This window comes from Garra rufa, chromosome 1 (assembly GCF_049309525.1).
Source record: "Garra rufa chromosome 1, GarRuf1.0, whole genome shotgun sequence".
Lineage (NCBI taxonomy): Eukaryota > Metazoa > Chordata > Actinopteri > Cypriniformes > Cyprinidae > Garra > Garra rufa.
In genome coordinates, this window is record NC_133361.1 from 58,432,804 (window position 1) to 58,454,525 (window position 21,722).

The following is a 21,722-nucleotide window of genomic DNA, read 5'->3' on the forward strand; positions in this document are numbered from 1 at the left end:
GCGGCCACCAGGGCTGCCATAGACCGCCCAACAGCGCGGGCGGTCTCCTTGGTGGCGCGGAGAGCGAGATCTGCCGTACGCCGCATATCCGTGACATTAACTTCCTCGCCATTGCTAAACTCCTTCAGCAGGTTGGCTTGGTAGGCTTGGAGAATTGCCATGGTGTGGAGGCAAGAACCAGCCTGACCTCGATCCGAGCAGGTGACATTCGTGCCTGCATCGTGGTCGAATCCCAAATTACACCTAGATAAGTGGTTCTCTGTAGTGGAGAAAGCACACTTTTCTTGGCGTTGAGTCTCAACCCCAATTCTTTCATGTGAGCGAGAACAACACCTCGATGTTGAACCGCTAACTGCTCCGAGCTGGCCAGGATCAGCCAGTCATCTTTGTAGTTGAGTATGCGGATGCCCTGGAGTCGCAGCGGAGCCAGAGCAGCATCCACACACTTTGTAAAAGTTCGGGGTGAGAGAGCTAGGCCGAACGGAAGCACTCTGTATTGGTAAGCTTTGCCCCTGAAAGCGAACCTGAGAAACTTCCTGTGTTGAGGAAGGATGGAGACGTGAAAGTATGCGTCTTTTAGATCTATCGTGACAAACCAGTCCTCAGACCTGATTTGTGACACAACATGTTTGACAGTTAACATTTTGAACTTCAGTTTCTTGACTGAGCGGTTCGACTGCCTGAGATCTAAAATGGGCCGAAGCCCTCCATCCTTCTTGGGAACAATGAAGTACCGGCTGTAGAACCCGGACTCTCTGTCTTGTGGAGGGACCACCTCGATGGCCTCCTTCCTCAGGAGAGTTTCTACTTCCTGTTCCATTACCAGACCCTGCTCGGGGTTCACCCCGAGTCAGGAATACCCCGCTGAAAGGTGGCGGCTTGGCGCTGAATTGAATGCAATAGCCTTTCTCTACAGTGCGCAGGACCCACGTAGAAATATTTGGCAGTAGTTTCCACGCTGCCAGAAATTCTACTAAGGGAACCAGCCTCTCGAGACTGGTTTCTGGATTTATTTGAGGAACTAATTCGGTGACCTGTAACAGCATACTGGCAGGATGCTCCTGAACTAGTTTCTCTGAGGACCCCCGTGGGGGTTGCGAACTCTCTAGGTCTGCTACGTTTCCGGGCGGAACGGCTAGAGAATGATGTTCGCGGGAGATTGCCGCGCCCTGTAACACTGGCAGGGTTAGCTGTAGATCTCCTGAGGGCCCCGAGGGGGTTTGGTGACCATAAACTGTGGTGCAATGCAAACCCCCTCGAGAGGGTCTGCCCTCATCGGCCCTGAGGCACAACAGTCAGGGCCATTTAGCCGAGGACCTCTTAGATTGGAGGACGACCCTCAGGTCAGGCCTCTTCTTAGAGGCCCCCGGCTTAGAGCGTCGCTGGCCCCGCCCTCTAGGCTTCGCTGGTAGGCTTGGAGAATTGCCATGGTGTGGAGGCAAGAACCAGCCTGACCTGCTGCCGTGTACGCCTTGCCCATCAAGCTGGATGTTACTTTTAGCGGCTTGGTGGGCAAGGACGGAGCCTTCAAAGACGATGCCGAGCTGGGTGACAGATAGCTAGCCAGCGTCTGTTCTACCCGTGGCATCGCCTTATAACCGTACTCCTCTGCAGCCCCCACATTACCATAATTTTCAGCGGGGTTAAAGAGGCGGTAGGAGTACGGCTTCTCCCACGATCTAGAAAGCTCTTTATGCAGATCGGGGAAGAAGGGAAGGTTCCGTTTGGGGGGTGCTGACTTTGTCCGCAGGAAGCGTTCATCAAGTCTGCTTCGCTGCAGCTCATGATATTGTTCTGCGGGCCAAGAGATGTTGAGCTTGGTGACCGCACTAGTCAGCACCTCCATGAGCTCCTCATAGTGAGGCGAACGGGGGGGGGGCGGTTGGGGTTCTTCAGGGCTCTCCACATCAACCTCCTCGGAGGAAGATAGAAGAAGCCCTGAGACCTCCTCTTGGGGGGAAGAAACCGCAGTGCGGGCTTCCGCATCCAAGAGGAGATCGCTCGATCCGCTGAGTGAGGGAGGACATAGGGGTTCACCCGTCTCCATACCCTCCAGCAGATCGAGCTGCGAGCCCCACGAGTGCAGCTGCCGCTCCGCCTCGGCGGAAGCGGGGCCAGACCCGCGGGGTGCGCTGGTGAAAGCTTCCTCCTCGAAGAGGGCTTTCCGGGAACGGAGCACCCGCAGTGGAAGGCGTTCACACAGCGGACAGTCAGCCTTTTTCGAGGGCTGACTGTGCGTGCTCCGCTCCAAGCAAACCACACATAGACTGTGTGTGTCTCCACCAACAATGAAGCGTTGGCAGGGAGGGACACACCGTCTATGTGGGCGCTGAACCGCAAGAGATACTTTCTTTCCCCCTTTGGTTGTCATATTGCTCAATATAAATTCGTGCAAACTGGCACCAAAAACAGCAATATGATATAAGACAGACAAACACAGAGCGCTCTCGCTGAATGACAAAAGCTGCCGCCGGATTCAAACGCACACGTGCTTTATACTTCCTGGTCGGTGACGTCACTCCCGTCGTTCTATTGGTTGTTCGACAATGATTTGTTGTGAATCAGACAACATTGATTGTCCAGTGTATTTTTGATACAATAAAAGAAACCGTTTAACCCAGGCAGAATAGGCAGAGAAAAGATCTGATCAGGTAGAACCCAGTTCATCACAGGGTTAACTAAAAGACCTGGACTCGGGGGGGCCAACCATTGTGGACCTTTGGCGGAGTAAACCTCTAAGGTGAAGATCACATCGGAACTGTAACAGCTCAATGAAAAATATATGGCTAAAACATAACAATTAATCTAACAATGTGCTCTAAATTTACAGTAAATATAAATAAAACCTCAGTCAAACCAAAAATTATTCAGACGCCAAAGATCATTCTGTTTTACTTTTTTACTAGTGGGTGCAGGACACTAAGTGAGGATAGCAAAATAAAGTAAACTGTGACTGTAAAATTCTTCATACAGTGGACAACAGTAGAATTTTGGACCAAAAATTATTCAGACACATTGATCTGACTATGTTTTGTTACATAGCCTATCTATCAAAGTTACATGACATTATCAAGATAAAATTGTTCTGATACAGATCATATTGTCATATTTTAATTACCATTTTCTAAATCTAATTATGTTCGAAATTTCGAAGGTGTCTGAATACATTTTGGTTTGACTGTAATTCATTTGTGATTATCAAGATGAATTTGTTCTGACACAGTTTAACTTATTTTATTAGCCTACCATTTTCTATATAATATTTTCTGATAATGTGAGAAATGTTGAAGCTGTGTGAATACACTTTGGTTTGGTTGGACTGTATATAAATGTCTGAATAAATCTTGGTTTGTAAATAAATGTGGGAAACTAAGGTATAACCACCCACAACGACAGTACATAATATTATGTGAGTGACTCTTTAGCGTGCCAGCGACGCACGTACTCTCCTAAAACACACACACACGTACAGCACGCTCGCTGGCTCATGTTCATTCTCGTGGTCAGGCTGCGCTGCGAGGACCTGCTTCACTCCACAGCTGGATTACACTCTGATTTACTCTCCTCAACAACATCCTTCAGGTAATTTCTGCTCCTTTCAAAGCAAATGAAGGAATATGCAGCTGCTGTCGTCATGTAAACATGTCAACATAAAAGCATGCGTCTTAAATGTACAGATGATTTCAGTTGCTTAAATGGGATTTATTTATAAATACATTAAATGTGTTTATTTGTGTTTTGAATATGGTTGACATTGTGTATATATGTTAAAAGTGTTCAATGTGCTTTCAATTGCTTAACTGGTTGCATATGTTTATAATAATAAGAACGCAGCTGTGTGCGGCAACTAATATATACTACTCAGTCATTTGCTGCAACATGTGCAGAGAGTAAAGAGAATCATTTTGTTTACGATGATGATGTAAATTAATTTTAAAGATAAGGGCTGTGTCTCAAAACCTAGTGAGCTGACTAACTGATGATCGTAGTGTGATGCTGCTGATTGGAATTCTCCTTCTGTACGCGAACGATGCCCCAAAGTGCTGTGCGCCCTTGCAAAAATGCACAATGGTTTCCATAGTTTCAGCTACATTTCATGGTTACTACAGTTACTGTTATTGAGGTAAAATTGTGATAATTGGTAGTACACATCACTTTACAAACAAAAATTACTATTATTATTGTGCACTAATCTAGCCGTGGGAACTTTGGTATGGAAAAATAATGCTATAACAATAATTTATTAGCAGTCATTTTATATAGCTCTTTTGTAAACCTAAAACAGTTTGTATTGGTAATAAACAAACATACATTAAAAATATGAAGCCAAGTTTGTTCAAGTTATGAGACAAACTCAGTCTATTTCAAAGCAGCTCCATAATAATAAACAGCAAAAAACATTTTTAATGTTGCAAAAAATTCTTCAGTTCTGAGACTAATTTAGTTTCAGCTGTAAAGCAGCTCTACAGAAGTGTCATTATTCATCTTTAACTCAATTTTGATATGTTTGTGAAGTTTTGAAACAAAATTAAATTAAACTATAAAGCAGCTCTGCAAAAGACACAAGTGTTGTTAAGTGAGGGAAACATTTAAGTGAAGAGACAGTAAAACAGTAAACCCAAATGCGGATTTGCGTGGATTACTTTTTATGAATCGGCATTGTTGTAGACTGAACTGGTTGAAAATGCATAATCTCTACATCTGTCATTGAATTTTTTGTGCATGTGTTTAGGATAGATACTCATATATGTGTCCCTCTTTAAGCAGGTCGTTCTTCACAGCAGCAATGGACGCTCTGACATTCTGAGTGCCAGGTATCCTGCATTTCATATATTTTCATTATTGATTGACATGTCACCTATCATGCAATGCCACGTTCCCAGCAGCCTGATCAAAACTTGAGTATCTTCAGTATCCCTTTGCATTGTGTGTCAGACAATGTCTCACACATATCACATGCTCAGCAGCTGTAGCTGTGCTCAAATGACACATGTACAGATGTGAAAATGTATGCAAAAACTATAGATGTCCTCTCTCAGTCTCACATTGTCTGTATTGTTAGTATTCCAGCTGCATCTGTGTGCTTCCGCAAACACTTTTTTCCAAGAGGATGTTGATTGTCATCTCGTTTTCACGGCGCGTCGTGATTCATTATGCGCAGATTTCTTAGAGATGGAAGTTGACACCCTCCTGATTTACTGTCAGCAAGCAGTTTTTTATAAATTGACAGCATTACGTCTGTTTCCCTCAGATTACCTGTGTGTGTTGAGCGCCCCCTGCTGAAGGCTAAGTGGCATGAGCGCGTGCGGGAGGAAGGCTCTGACCCTGCTTAGCAGTGTGTTTGCGGTATGCAGTCTGGGGCTGCTGGGTATCGCTGTCAGCACTGACTACTGGCTTTACTTGGAGGAGGGCGTCATCCTGCCTCTCAACCAGAGCGCTGACATACGCATGTCCATCCACTCTGGCCTCTGGAGAGTGTGTTTTCTGGCAGGTGAGTACATGGCTGATTCTGCTATTAGAGGACTTTACCTCAAGTCCCCTTATAAACACACAGTTCAAATTTTTCCCTGAATTATGTGATATAAATTAGCAATTCTGACTTTCCCCCCAGAATTCTATGATGTAAACTTGCAATTCTCACTTTTTTCTCCAGAATTCTGTGATATAAACTCACAGTTCAGATTTTTTTTCCTGAATACTCTGATATAAACTCGCAATTCTGACTTTTTCCCCCAGAATTCTCTGATGTAAACTCATAATTCAGAATTTTTCCCCAGAATTCAATGATATAAACACACTGTTCTAATTTTCCCTGAATTATGTGATATAAACTAGCAATTCTGACCCCCCCCCCATAATTCTATGATGTAAACTTACAGTTCTGATTCCCCCCTCCTGAATTCTGATAAAATAATCACAATTCTGACTTTTCCCTCCTGAATTCTATGATGTAAACTTACAATTCTGAAAATAATAAAATAATCACAATTCTGACTCCTGAATTCTGTGATATAAACTCACAATTCTGAGTTTTCCCCCCCAGAATTCCGTGATATAAGCTCACAGTTCTGATTTATTTCCCTGAATTCTGATATAAACTCTCAATTCTGAATTTTTCCCCAGAATTCTGATATAAACTTGCGATTCTGACTTTTATTCCCAGGATTCCATGATGTAAACTCAAAATTCAGACTTTTTTACTCCCATAATTATGTGATATAAACTTAATTATGATTTATATCCTGAATTCTGTGATATAAATTCGCAGTTCTGACTTTTTTCATCTAGAATTCCATGATATAAACTTGCGATTCTGACTTTTATCCCTATAATTCTATGATGTTAACTTTTTCCCTGAATTCTGATTTTAAAAAAAATCACAATTCTGTCTTTTTCCCCTGAATTCTGTAATATAAAAAACTCACTGACTTTTTTCTCAGAATAGTGAGATATGTGACCCTGGACCACAAAACCAGTCATAAGGTTAAATTTGACAAAACTGAGATTTATACATCATATGAAAGCTCAATAAATAAGCTTTCTATTGATGTATGGTTTGTTAGGATATGACAATATTTGGCCGAGATACATCTATTTGAAATCAGAAATCTGAGGATGCAAAAAAATCAAAAAGACTGAGAAAATCACCTTTAAAGTTGTCCAAATTAGGTTCTTAACAATGCATATTTACAAATCAAAAATTACATTTTGATATGTTTACAGTAGGAATTTTACAAAAAATCTTCATGGAACATGAACTTTACTTAATTTCTTAATGATTTTTGGCATAAAAGAAAAATCAAAAATTTTGACCCATGCAATGTATTTTTGGCTATTGCTGCAAATATACCCCAGCGACTTAAGACTGGTTTTGTGGTCCAGGGTCACATATAAACTTGCAATTGTGAGTTACAAAGTCAGAACTGTGTGATATAAAGTCACAGCTGCAAGACATAAGCATAGACATTGCAAGTTTATATCTCACAAATCTAAGAAAAGAAGTCAGAATTGTGAGGAAAAAAAAAGGATTACTCAGTTACTGCCACAAAGAAAATTCAGTGTACTGATTTTAGAAGCTGAACAAAAATATCCAGCACTTTCCACAGGTACAAAATAATGTTCAATCTGTTTATTATGATTCATAAAACAGGTTTGTTTGTTTGTGTATTTAAATTAATTGATTTATTTGTGAATTTAGTGTCTAGAATGTTTCCATTCAATGCAGATGTTTGTTTTTTGGTTGAGGTTCCCTCGTGTTCACACGCCTTGTCACGACACCATTCGCTGTGAATGTTTCCTCCATGATGGTGTGAATTGAGATCACTGTGTGAATAAAACTCCCAAGTCCCAGTGCTGATATTTAGGAAATGAAGCTGCATCACGATAATACAAAATGAGATGTTCCAGTGAATGTTACCAAACACCCAGACAGACAGTGATTTTGCTACAGCATAATGAAAAGGGAAATGAGTAAATGAGCTCATTTCAGTTTTGTCTTTAAAGTTACATTAGGACACTGTTTATCAATCTCAAGCATTCAACCCTGTTAAGTTCTTGATTTAGTTATTGTTAAGTGCTTGATAAGTTCTTACTGTCAGTATTCTAAATTGGTCTTCTGTAAACAGCCAGTCATTCGAGTTCATTCCAATAGACTTCACGCATTCAAAGGGGTTTATTCGTTTTATGCCATTATTTTTGTCTGGTCAGGCATTCGGGGCTGATTACAAAGGTTTCAGCTCTGTGCTTGTGCCCTCCCTTGACATCTCCATGGCAATTTTCTGGATGTGTTTAATGATGGGATGTCTTCTGCTTTATCCAAACGAAGCAGGATGTTTCGTTATCGTTTAGATGACATGTTGAGCTCACACTCATCTGAAGTGGCAAACAACAGCCTGCTGTGGCACAAACACACACATTAGTCTCAGAGAAAGAGTGCGCTGTGTGTGTGAAGATGAGGGCGAGAGATTGAACTGAGTTTGGTCCAAACCCACACTGTTTACAGGCAGTTAAATTGAGTGTGACTGTGAACAGATGTGAGCAATCGTTTGAGCTCTGCAGGGATGGGCTGTTGGGATCAACGTCAGCCTTGTGCTTTAAAAACACCCAAAACTTTCAGAAGTCCAGAAGTCTCACTTTATTTCTGTGCTTTGATGTCAGAGGGTTGCATTGCTGCTGGTGTTATAGTGTTGATTGTGTAAATGTGATATGAGACTGACAGTGATCGCATGATCCTGTAGGTCTCACCACATGAGGAAAGTGTCAGTGACTCCGATCTTTGACTCATAGATGACGGCCCTTAAAGTCATAGTTTGCCAAAAAAAAAAAATGTCATCATTAACTCACCCTTATGTTGTTCCAAACCTGTATGAATTTGAATGTTGGTAACCAAACTGAGACATTTCACAATACTGATTGATTGATTGTCATTATCTGTAAATAGCCTTGAATAGAACTTTAAATTAGAAAAACTTTGAAAAGTTTAAAAGTTTGAAAAGCCCTCTTCTGTACTATACAGTATGTCACAAAAGTGAGTACACCCCTCACATTTTAGCAGCTGTTTTAGTATATCTTCTCCAGGGACAGTACTATAGAAATGAAACTTGGATATATTTTAGAGTAGTCAATGTGCAGCTTGTATAGCAGTATAGATTTAGTGTCCCCTGAAAATAACTCAACATACAGCCATCATTGTCAAAATAGCTGGCAACAAAAGTGAGTACACCCTAATAGTAACAGCAGTATTTTGTTTAACATGCAAAGCCACATGTCCTATTCATCATGTTTATGTTTTTGTCTGTTTGACAGGACCTACAAAGTTGTGTATCTTGTATTAGAGCAGTTAAAATTAGGTGCTTTAAATACAGTTCTCTTATACTGACCACTGGATGTTCAACATGGCACCTCATGGCAAAGAACTCTCTGAGGATTTGAGAATTAGAATTGTTGCTCTCCACAAAGATGGCCAAGGCTTAGAGGTTCAGTAATAACTTGAAACCAAGTTACACTACAGTGGTCAGGGTCATTTCCAAGATTTCATTTGGAACAGGCCATGCAAGGTTCGATCAACGAAGTCGTCCCAGAAGAAAGCCTCTTCTAAAGCTGGCTCACAAGAAAGCACGCAAACAGTACCTGTCCAAGAGCATGAATGTCCTGTGGTCTGATGAGACTATAAGATAAACTTGTTGTCCAGCATGTGTGGCGATGCCCTGGTGAGGAGTACCGAAAAAATTGTGTCTTGCCTATAGTCAAGCATGATGGTGGTAGCATCATGGTCTGGGGCTGCATGAGTGCTGCTGGTGCTGGGGAGCTGTAGTTCATTGAGGGTAATTTTCAGGGGACACCAATCTACTGTATACTGCTATACAAGCTGCACATTAACTACTCTAAAATATATCCAAGTTTAATTTCTATAGTATTGTCCCTTGAGAAAATATACTAAAATGGTTGCTGAAATGTACGGGGTGTACTCACTTTTGTGACATACTGTATAATAAAACACAAACGAAACCATGTTATGTGTCCTAAACTATGAAAGAACAACCTCAGAGCTCTGTTTTCTGTCTCAGGTGAGGAGAGGGGTCGCTGCTTCACCATCGAGTATGTGATGCCAATGAGCGTTCAGCTGACCAGTGAGTCTACTGTCAGTGTCCTGAGTAAGTGATTATACCTACATGACAAACACCTTTAGTCAATTCATTGAGTACTCAAGCTCCTCTGCAAAAACTGGCTTATAGCATTGATTCTCAACTGGTTTTACTTCAAGACCCAGATTTGACTAGAAGTTTGTTTCTAAATTTAGTGGTTTCTTTCTTTTGAGAGTCAATAACTCTGTTTACAGCGGGTCACTTCAGTGCATTTTCTCTATCCAATCATGAAAAGAGGAGGTGTAAATGCCCTCCAAAATGTTTTCAAGGGATTTATAGGGGACCTATTATGCAAAAATAAGGTGATTGAACACAGTTGTATGTGAAAACCACCAGCCTGTAATGGTAAAAATCCACCTACTCATTTTTTTTTATAATCCCAATATATCATAAACAGTCTCTCCGAGCATGCGTTTCCAAATTTTCCCCCTTAAGTTTCATTTTTGAAGGAAATGTCCCAGAAAAAATTGGTAAAGTTCCATGTATGTTTAGGGATCAATACAAACACTTTGTGCATGAATGTCAGCTTCAGACAAAGTTAGTATCACATGTTTGTTTTCCAAATTGCCTTTCTGAAAGAGCTTCGTGGCACTTTGTAAGGCTAATGTTGCTTAAGCTACCATTATCTCTGCCTGTTTCCACTGATGCTGCCTTCACATGTTACCATGTTCACATGTAATCACAAGTGGGACTTGATTCCAGTTCGAAGATATAAGACTGAACACCACTACTGAGAGTTTCTGATTGTCCTGAAAAAAAAAAAAACACAACAAATTCCTTGTGTGTCTGCGCACACTTGGCGAATAAAGCTAATTCTGATTCTGATTCTCTGCTGTTATCGGTATGCCGGAGCATGAGCTCTTGAAACTCCGCCCTCTTCTGAAAGGGCATAATAGGTCACCTTTATATCTGATTGCTCAAACCACTTAAGGAGGTGGTCTGAGACGCTTTCCAGACAAAACTGTGTAAATGTATCTGGATGTTAATATCACATATGTGACCCTGGACCACAAAACCAGTCATAAGGTTAAATTTTACAAAACTGAGGTATATGCATCATATGAAAGCTCAATACATAAGCTTTCTATTGATGTATAGTTTGTTAGGATAGGACAATATTTGGCCGAGATACAACTATTTGAAAATCTGGAATCTAAGGGTGCAAAAAAATCAAAATACTGAGAAAATCACCTTTAAAGTTGTCCAAATTTAGTTCTTAACAATGCATATTACTAATCAAAAATTACATTTTGATAGGTTTACAGTAGGAATTTTACAAAAAATCTTAATGTAACATGATCTTTACTTAATTTCCTAATGATTTTGGACATAAAAGAAAAATCAATAATTTTGACCCATACCATGTATTTTTGGCTATTGCTACAAATATACCCCAACGACTTAAGACTGGTTTTGTGGTCCAGGGTCACATATGTAAATTTTACTCCTCCTGAAATGTGTGCAAATATGTTATATATAGAAGTAAATAGAAGTAGATGAGTATCTCTTCAGCAAGCCAACACTCAAACTGACCCAAATAAACTAAAAATAAGTTGCAGACACACTCAACACGCAATCATCTTCATTAAAAGTAGTAAGACTGAATTATCCTACTAGTGCTGATGGCGCTCTCTTTCCTATTGTGGTCTTTTATCTTGAAATTAGCTGATGCTGAATAAAATGCTTTATTGTCTTGAACTTTGTTAAAATTGCATATATTTTTTCTTACTGCTGTAAATTAGATCACTGACTGTGAAATCTGTTTTCTCTCAGGTACATCACCAGTGTGATGTACCTTCATGGTTCACTTCATGGTGAAAACTTCTACATCACTTTTGTCAAATAGTCCATAGTTACAACACAAATGTATTTTGACTTTATCTAGGCTATTTTAGGAAAAAAGTAAGTTTTCCCCATTCTAACTTATATGGTTAATTTTGTTATTTGCTGTTAGCGTTGCTTTGTCATTGCTGTCACAACAGAACAACCCCATATTTAAAATCCATATAATATATTCAAATCCAGTTGCATAAACTGCTTATACAATCCAGAAGTGTATAGCTAATGCAGGATGGCTGGTTATTAGCTGTCATTTCTAAAAGCTGTTTTAAAGACTTCAGCGAGTTTATTTCGGTGTGCTGTTCTGTCAATGTGCTGGTAATTACCCTGCTGAGGGTCTGAGCTGATGGACAGCAAGACAGCGCTGAGAGAGCCTTCAGTGAACTGTTATATCCACAGCATCAGCTCTGTCAGCAGCTTCATTAACAGTCACTCACATGCTTCACAGAAATAGCGTGCCTCTCATGACTCAAAATGACATTCACAGCTTTTAGCATGCTAAGCTAATGACTGAAACACCACACATATATTGTGCAAAGGCATTTGAAAATAAATGAAACCACTGTTTCCTGCTCCTCTATTTTTTCGGCTGCACGCAAAAACGAACAGCACGATCGATATAGGCCAAATCATGAAGGAATGACTTTTAAGATTAATAACTATAACAATATCTAAAGTGTTATAGTGTTGAATATCTAATTTTTATATATTCTATTTTAGAACACACACCAAGAGATGAAAATGTTAATAGCAGTGTGCGCTAAAAAAGATTTTGATCTTTCATCGACTGGAAGATTGATATTGTTCTGAAAGTGATCCCAATGGTATATTTCCACCGTGTAATGATCAATATAGCTGTTGTTTTAGAACTAGAAGTTTTTATGACTTAAGGGTTATAGTTGCCTTTATACACTGTAATGAGTGATTCATTTACTAAATAAGTAAAAAAACTTAATGCCTAAAAAACCAAGTCAGCAAGTTATGTTTACACTGACAATTAAAATTAAAAAAGAACATTTGCTGTGGCCATTTTTTACCGTTGGACTAATTAAGATGATTAAATTATGATTTAAGTTATTTTAACTTGTTTTTTCTCTGAGTAACAAAGGCATAGCATGTAAATAGTACCGATTACTAGATTTTTACAGTTAACTTCCCTGTTGAAAAAAAAAAAAACAGACAGGTTAGTTGTGTTTTGAAGCATGGTAGCTGGTTTGAGCTGGTTTAAGATGGTCCTTAGTTGGTCATGAGCTGGTTTAAGCTGGTCCTGAGCAGCTTAAACCAGTTCATGACCAGCTTAAAACTAGCTACACGCTTCATGATGCCATAGAAGAACATTTTTTGCCTAAATGGTTCCATAAAGAACCTTTAACATCTGAAAAACCTTTCCCTGCTGAAAAAAAAAAAACAGCTAAAAATTAGCCTAGGCTGGTTGTCTGGTTTTAGCTGGTCATAGCTGGGAAAGTGGCCAAGACCAGCTAAAACCAGCTACTTCCAGCTTAAACCATCTAAAACCAGCCTAACCTGGTTTGAGCTGGGGTTTTTTGCAGCAGGGTTCTGTTTCACAAACGGTTCTTTGTGGCGAAAGAAGGTTCTTCAGATTATAAAAAGGTAGGAAAGAGATGGTTCTTTAAAGAACCTCTGACTGAATGGCTCTTTGTGGACCCAAAAATGGTTCTTCTAGGGCATCGCTTGAAGAAACCTTTATTTTTAAGAGTGTACCATGCTTCAAAACATACCTAACAAGCATATGCTGTTTTGTTCAACAGGGTTGGATAGTAAAGTTGACTAAACCATGTTATTTAGAACATTTGTTAGGCTTTAGACTGTAGTTATTGTTCTTGGTGTGAACAGGCAAGTTAACTCACTTTCAAATGATCTATTTCTTGTGGTATTGTTTCTTTTCAGAGATGATTCGTTCGGCCACACCGTTCCCCCTGGTCAGTTTGTTCTTCATGTTCATCGGTTTTGTGCTCAACAATATCGGACACATTCGGCCCCATCGCACCATATTGGCATTTGTCTCTGGAATCTTTTTCATCCTGTCAGGTACACTTCTTCTTCCTCCTCTGTCAGTCTGGCATGTCTTATTCACCAGACTGATGTTTGTCTGTCACACAGGTCTGTCTCTGGTGGTTGGTTTGGTGCTTTACATCTCCAGCATAAATGACGAGATGTTCAACAGGACCAAGAGTAATGAGGCGTATTTCAGCTATAAGTACGGCTGGTCGTTTGCGTTCGCTGCCATTTCCTTCCTGCTCACTGAGGTAAAAAGCTCTTTTATTCAGACACTACCATTTACTGTCATTCTTCTCTCACTTTTCGTCATTATTAAGGCGTTTGCACTGAATTGAACTTCTATGCCATTAATTCAGCCTGAATGTCTAATGTGCTGACTCCAAGTAAATGTAAGAAGAAAGCAATGTCAAAGGGTTCAATACAATTGAAGCTCTGTGTATTTGTGAAATGCTGATGATTACCGCATGCTAGAATTTAATCTTTCTCAGTTTGACATAAAATCTCCAGTAATGACTGGGTTCAGTGCCTTCCTGCTCTTTCTGTTGCTGTGGTACTGTATATACCGTATGTAATGCGCATGACATACCCAGATGAGTACATTTGTCACAATGAGCAGTATGCAACAGAGCATGCATACTTGAATGCTAAACACTGAACCTCCATTTTCAGTGCGATGAATGAACTGTTTACCAGCAATGTTTCTTGAACAGCAAATCAGCATATTAGAATGATTTCTGAATGATAATGTGACACTGAAGACTGGAGTAATTATGCTGAAAATTTGGCTTTAATCACAGGAATAACTTACATATTAAAATATATTTAAATAGAAAACAGTTATTTTGAATACTAAAAAAAATCTACACAGTAAAGTCCCCAGTGTTAAATCAATACTGCTCAGAGTACATATGGTCCCACTCCAGATAGTGTTAAAGTAACACTGAAGCAGAGTTAAAGTTAACACTGAAGCAGTGTTTAAGCTAACAAGATAATTAGGTGATTAACGAAGTGATGATTGATCATTATTGAAGACACCTGATGTTAATAAGCGGAATCACCAAAGGAGAAAACCAACATGTTTAAGCAACCATTCTAGTGGTCAATGTTTGCATTAGTTGTGCTCTTGACCCTTAAATCTTTAACACTAGATTTTGTTTGGCTGCTGTGTTTGAGTTAAAACAGCCAGATATAAGCTCATGTCATCAGGTGATGATTGTGTTTTAACATATTCATTGTTTGACGTGAATCACCTAGTGTCTAATCTTAGTTGTTTTTTTTGTTTTTTTTTTTGCTTACTGTAATAGCCTTTACAATCCACAGAATTTCCAGCACTTCCTATTTTTTTTTAGAAAATATTTTTTTACAATCTGTTTTAAAAAATAAGTGTTTCATATCAGCACACATAGACATCGAGAACCAGACCATCAATCTCAACAATGGTGACAAACGGCATATTCAGATCAACAGATCAATAATTTATTCATGCCACAATGCATGATGGGAGTCATGGATGAGTTCTGATTGGCTGCAACACGCTTTTTGATGGTCACCGTTGTTGTGATTCTCACGCTGATTCTTCATGTCTGTGCGTCTAAATTAAAACAAACTCATATTTCATCATCTGTCTGATTATGCCAAAACTGATTGCTCTTTTGTTCACAGTTTCTTGTAGTCTGTAAGTGAAACCTATGTCAAATTCTCAAGTCACTATATGATGACTATGTCAAGCACAGTCAATGTCAGCTGATAACTTTTGCTCTTGGCTTGTCTGGCTGTTATAACTCAGTAATTGCAGCCAAACAAGACCTAATATTGAAGATTTAAGGGTCAAGAGCCTAACTAATGCAAACACTGACCACTAGAATGGTTGCTTAAAAATGTTGGTTTTCTCCTTTGGTGATTCTGCTTATTAACATCAGGTGTCTTCAATAATGAGAATTGAATAAGCTTTCCATTGATGTATGGTTTGTTAGGACAGGACAATATTTGGCCGAGATACAGCTATTTGAAAATCTGGAATCTCAGGGTGCAAAAATGAAGCTCTTAGCAATGCATATTACTAATCAAAAATTAAGTTTTGATCTATTTACGGAAAGAAATTTACAAAATATCTTCATGGAACATGATCTTTACTTAGTATCCTAATGATTTTTGGCATAAAAGAAAAATTGATAATTTTGACCAATACAATGTATTTTTGGCTGTTGCTACAAATATACCACTGCTACGTATGACTGGTTTTGTGGTCCAGGGTCACTTACTGTATAAATATGCAATGTGTTGAGTCATGTGACAAACTAAATTAGTGTTTGAAACAGTCATTGTGGAATCATGCTTACTGTTCCACTATACTATTTAACATAGCAAGTTAGTAACCTTGTCTGACAGAGCACATGCAACATTTCTTTAATATGTGAAAATCTCCCACTTGCCTACACAGTTAAGGCTTTTTGCATGACTTACGTCAGCATTGCTAAGTGAATTGAACTCTTTGGAGCAAAGCTACAACCTACAGTGTCACCCCAGACTCTTGTTGACTTATTTGTTTGCTTTACTTATATTGTATTTTTCCACAGTTTTCCTTTAAAACCTTCTAAAGGTGCACTTCTGTGAGCCTGTCTGCAATGATTTTATGTCAAGGTCAAATGGCACTTGGCACCCCATAGTGAATTAATTGCCATTTATTTTATCTATATTTTGGTGTACAATGTTTCTAAATACAGTATGTCACAAAAGTGAGTACACCCCTCACATTTCAGCTAACATTTTAGTGTATCTTCTCAAGGGACAATAATATAGAAATGAAACTTGGATATATTTTAGAGTGGTCATTTTGCAGCTCGTATAGCAGTATAGAATTATTGTCCCCTGAAAATAACTCAACATACAGCCATTATTGTCAAAATAGCTGGCAACAAAAGTGAGTACACCCTAAGTGAACGTCCAAAGTGTCAATATATTGTGTTAGCACCATTTTTATCTGGCACTGCCTTAATCATTCTGGGCATGGAATTGGCTGGATGTTAGACACATGGTGCCTCTCCACCTTACATTCGAGGATGTCCCACAGGTGCTTAATAGGGTTCAGGGGCCTCATTTATAAAACTTTCTTACGCACTGATTTGATCTTAGAGTGTTCGTACGATCAAATCCACGTCAAAGTACAGATTTATAAAAACCGTCTTTGACGTGGAAAAGTACTTATCTCCACGTCAGATTCCAGCTTGGCGTACGACCGTTTCCTTGTGGTAATGCCTGGTATTGCAGATAGATCAGCCTCACTATAATTTGATTTCTTGCGCTCCTTTTTACTTGCCATTGTCACAGAGTTTTTGCTTTAGGAATGAGCTCATTTTATATGTTAATTAATTAAGCAGGGGCGTTTCGACGGCGGAACATTCAGCTGCACACAATTCCACGATCATTTGTGATTTATAACCAAATGACTGGCGTACGCATGGATTTCGTGTGTACGTTCGTTTCTCTGAATCGCTCTTACGATCAAATCAGAAAAGTTCTTAGATAAAATCAAGGATGGTTTCTACGCAAGTCTTTATAAATGAGGCCCCAGGTCTGGAGACATACTTGGCCACCCCATCACCTTCACCTTCAGCTTCCTCAGCAAGACAGTTGTCATCTTGGTGGTGCGTTTGGGGTAGTTATCATGTTGGAAAACTGCCGTTGCCACATGGTTCCAGTAATTCATGCTCTTGGACAGGTTGTCTTCAGCAAACTGTTTGTGGGCTTTCTTGTGAGCCAGCTTCAAATGAGGCTTCTTTCTGGGACAACACAAGTGCAGACCGACTTGTTGCAGTGTGTGGCGTATGGTCTGAGTGCTGACAAGCTGACCTTCTACTTCTGAAACCCTTAAAGCAATGCTGGCAGCACTCATGCATTTGTTTTTGGAAGCCACCTGATGCACAGAACGAGTGCTCAACTTCATTGATCGTTGATATTTGACAATAATATGTATGTTGAGTTATTTTCAGAGGACAGTAAATCTATACTGCTATACAAGTTGCACATTGACTACTCAATGAAATATAATCCACGTTTCATTTCTATAGTATTGTCCCTTGAGAAGATATACTAAAATGGTTGCTGAAATGTGAGATACTTTACATTATTTACCTTTTTTACATAAATTAGCAATGATTAGTCATAATCAAAACCTCTAAATCTCTAAGATTTTTTTCTCTAAGTAGTATTTTCTTCAGGAAATGTTTTCTTTTCTCTGTTCAGAGTGCAGGTGTGATGTCGGTCTACCTGTTCATGAAGCGTTACACAGCGGAGGAAATCTACCAGCCCCACCCCAGCTTCTACCGGCCTCGTCTGAGCAACTGCTCCGATTACTCTGGTCAGTTCCTTCATCCTGACGCCTGGACGCGAGGACGCAGCCCGTCAGACATCTCCAGCGACACCTCACTCCAGATGAATGCCAGCTACCCTGCCCTGCTCAAGTGCCCTGACTATGACCAGGTGTCCTCCTCTCCCTGCTGAAGTGTTCATCAGAACTGGGTTTTAAACATATACGTGTGTCTTTGCCTTATGAAAGGGAACAGACTGATAGAATGTATGACTGTACTTTTCCTGTTCTGTAGTGAGCTTGAACTAATGACTTTGTTCCAGCAGGTGGCAGTATCGTATTCTTCTCTGCTCTGGAGTGATTCACACACTGCTAAGATGTATAATCAGTCAAGTTTAATGTACCACTGGGTGTTGAGCCATGTAAATATTTATGGTGCTTATACAAATATGAATTGTAGCCATTATGGAGCACTAGCCTTCAACTAGATCAATCTGCTTTCAAGAATAGTCTAAAAGTATACTATGTATGTAATGCAATATAATATTTATTCATATCAAATTGTATTCTTATAGACAAAATTATTAGTAAGTGCAGAAATTGTTTTTATATCTATAGATCAAAACTAACACATCAACATGTACCTTGAATCTCACAAATATTGTGTATTATGGCACATCAAAAAGAAACACGTCAAAGTACAACATATATATTCGTGATGAGATTGTAATATTATATAGTTGTTCACAGCTTACTTAAAAATTAATTTCCTTTCTGCTATGAATAGAAAATGGACCAAACTAATGAAACAGTTCCTTGTAAACATTCAACCTAACACAGTTCAGTATATATACATGTATATTACAAATGTTGCGTTTGTTTAGTTTTTTGTAAGCATGTATCTGAAATGTTATTTCGTTTTTTTATATATATAGCTATGTGCTACAAACATGTCCTTTGTTTTTCTTTTGGCTTCTCAAAACCAACTTTTCACTGTTCATATCACTTAAATACACTGAAACTGAAACTGATTTAATACTTCAAACCATTTCAAAAAAGGTATAGGTGTGTTCATGTAAGGAAAAAAAAATCACTCAAGAAAGTTTTAGCTTTTTGAATGTTTTATGTATTCATATTTCATGTACAGTTTGACCAATAGCTTATACAGACATATAAAAATTAATCTTGAGCCCCAAAGGGCATTGAAGATAGTATTCTGCCCTTGGACAGGGCTCTTATTTTACAACCACATATAAATTGCTACTGGATTAAAAAAAAAAAAAAAAAACTTCATTTTCCAGAATTTTACAAGGTGTTTTTCCCTGACAGAAGTACATTAGTTTAAGGCTGCCGAGCAAAGGGCCCTAACATTAAAAAGCCAGTAGATTTATATGCTACAGATTGTACTTACACACAAAAAAAGAAGACAAATGTTTACAGTATTTACACATAACTTAGACCTATAGTTTACCAATTATGAGTAGAATAAAATTTCACAAAGAAAATAAATATAAAAGATATTCAACTATACTTGTCATAAGAACACAAAAGCAAGCAAATTCATTCGTATTACATCAACACATCATATGTAACAGCAGATAGTGTCATCTAAGACCAGAACGGAAAGGTTAATGGAGCGGTAACCAGAAACTAAATCTATATAAGTGTTATATATTTGCTGTTTCTTACTCGAACAACATGAAATCAGGCCAGCTGACTTCAGACCGCCACCTAGTGTTGGCATTGGATCATTAACATCGATTTGACCTAGTGCTGCGGTCACATGCACGCAGGAAGTCTTCTAGCACCATAAGAGATAACGGCCACGTAGGCTTATCGTCTCAGAGCCCTGTGCGATCACATCGCCAGGTTGTCAGGCGCCGAAATAAGTCTAGTCTCTTAAAACAAATGGCTTTTCTATGTGACATCTGTTCACAACGACTTCCTCTGGACTCTCGAGTGAGCCGCCCAGGTATACATACCAACATCCATGCAAATACAAACAGATCAGGACAGCTGTGTTTTTATACAAATAGAAACACAAGAAAGGAACTATAAACATTGAATTCTTCAGCTGCTGGGCCCATCAAACACACTCGCACAAAGGCTGTCCTAGTAGGCAGTGTGTAGCCGTGAAGAGGCTTTGGGGAACGGTTTCACTTCTTGTTGGCGATACGTCTCTTCCTGGTGGCCAGCATGTCGTAGAAGGGGTCCCGGCTGATGCTCGCTCTGAAGGAACCAATTAAAGGAGATGTGAGGCGCGGCAGAGAGAATTTCGGCATCTTTGATATGGAAATGTAGCACATATATACAGTACACATTCCTGTCTTAACTATATCGTGGAAAATAGTTTGTTCAGTGACCTAGTTTGGTTTCCATGGTTTCTGAAGACAGACCCCACCCCCTGTTTAACCCCGCCTCTTGTTTTTTTTTGAGTGGCGTTTCTGTCTTGTCCACTCTTAAGGTCATATCAGCTAACTTTAAAGGCTGTTTGAAATCTAAAAGCGACTGATATCTAATGTTCTTGTGTGAGGGAATGCTCTGAAGCTCTCTATGAAGAGTCTGCTGATGTTGCCACAGTTTTCACGGCGGGAAATCTTGTTAGCACTGCACATAGTGTGAAACTCATCTTCCACTGCAGGAAGTGCTTCTTTCATTATGAGGAGACTACAGCTGTGTTCCAAAACCAAATTAGCTGCCTGTGTAGATGACATTTTAAGAATTTAGGAATCACGTATGTGCTCCAGACAGATAGGTGGCAACATTTTGCTGCTTTATAAAATATATTGTTTGGGCTGAAATTAGAGGCAAGATTTTAACATGGTAATGTATATGACAATGTTAATGTATTTGGTCTTGGAGAAATAGGTCTGCTACACTGCTGCTGCTCTTGGTTATTGCTGTAGTGGTAGATTATTGCTTCTGCTGCAAACAAGTACAGGAACTTGCTACTACCAATGCATATGGCGATATGCGAGTGTGTTCACACTTGTCATGTTTGGTTCAATTAAAACAAACTCTGGTGCGAATGTCCATTGCTAGATCGATTCAGATCGAGATTGCTAAAAAAGATGGGTCTAGATTCGCTTCCAAACGAACTCTGGTGCGATTGCTCTGTTAGTCACTCTTACTCAAATGAACCGCACTAACAGAGCAATCGGACAAGAGTTTGTTTGGAAGTGGATTAAGACCCATCTTTTTAGCGGTCTCGGTCCGCTTGTTTGGTGCGCACCAGGGTTCCGATGGCAGCATTCACACTTACTCAAATTAACCGCACTAACAGAGCAGAGTTCGCTTGGAAGCAGATCAAGACGAATATTTTTAGCGATCTCGGTCCGCTTGTTTGGTGCGCACCAGGGTTCGCTTGGAAGCAGATCAAGACGAATATTTTTAGCGATCTCGGTCCGCTTGTTTGGTGTGCACCAGGGTTCGGATGGCAGCATTCACACTTACTCAAATTAACCGCACTAACAGAGCAGAGTTCGCTTGGAAGCAGATCAAGACGAATATTTTTAGCTATCTCGGCCCGCTTGTTTGGTGCGCACCAGGGTTCGGATGGCAGCATTCACACTTACTCAAATTAACCGCACTAAGAGAGCAGAGTTCGCTTGGAAGCAGATCAAGACGAATATTTTTAGCGATCTCGGTCCGCTTGTTTGGTGCGCACCAGGGTTCAGATGGCTGCTTTAGAGAGCGCTGTCTTGCAGTGTTGCCATGTCCTCGTATTTACAATCGCTTTTAGGCATGTTGCTTGGTCTTAGCTCATAAAGCTAGGCACTTTATGGAGTTAATAAAGTAGTCTTTTGCGGATATGAGACATGTATATATTTGTACTGCCAAAAGTAAAATATACGTTTACGTCATTTCTAGTGAATTTCAAATGTATTTAAATACATGACATTTAAAATGTTAAT

At 39.5% G+C, this 21,722-nt stretch overlaps 2 protein-coding genes across 5 annotated transcripts in view; one reads left to right on the forward strand and one right to left on the reverse strand.

The window, feature by feature from the left end:
• The first annotated feature begins 3,471 nt into the window (after positions 1 to 3,471).
• Positions 3,472 to 18,774, forward strand: cacng5b (calcium channel, voltage-dependent, gamma subunit 5b). Of its 4 annotated transcripts, XM_073843375.1 has the most exons (7): positions 3,487 to 3,582; positions 4,765 to 4,814; positions 5,252 to 5,491; positions 9,567 to 9,653; positions 13,392 to 13,532; positions 13,605 to 13,750; positions 17,745 to 18,772. In XM_073843375.1, the coding sequence occupies exons 3-7, from the start codon at positions 5,296 to 5,298 to the stop codon at positions 18,000 to 18,002; spliced, it is 828 nt and encodes a 275-aa protein (XP_073699476.1). In that variant the 5' UTR covers positions 3,487 to 3,582; positions 4,765 to 4,814; positions 5,252 to 5,295; the 3' UTR covers positions 18,003 to 18,772. The 4 variants fall into 4 exon arrangements, with proteins under 4 accessions (XP_073699475.1, XP_073699476.1, XP_073699473.1 ...); XM_073843374.1 differs by having other exon boundaries at positions 3,472 to 3,582; positions 4,768 to 4,814; positions 13,392 to 13,750; positions 17,745 to 18,774; XM_073843372.1 differs by having other exon boundaries at positions 13,392 to 13,750; positions 17,745 to 18,774.
• A 148-nt stretch (positions 18,775 to 18,922) lies between these two features.
• cyth3b (cytohesin 3b) overlaps positions 18,923 to 21,722 on the reverse strand; it is a 51,543-nt gene continuing 48,743 nt past the window's right edge. Inside the window, exon 13 of the mRNA XM_073843371.1 lies at positions 18,923 to 20,037. Coding sequence (XP_073699472.1) covers positions 19,965 to 20,037 — 73 coding nt within the window. The 3' untranslated portion in view covers positions 18,923 to 19,964. The remainder of the gene's footprint in view (positions 20,038 to 21,722) is intronic.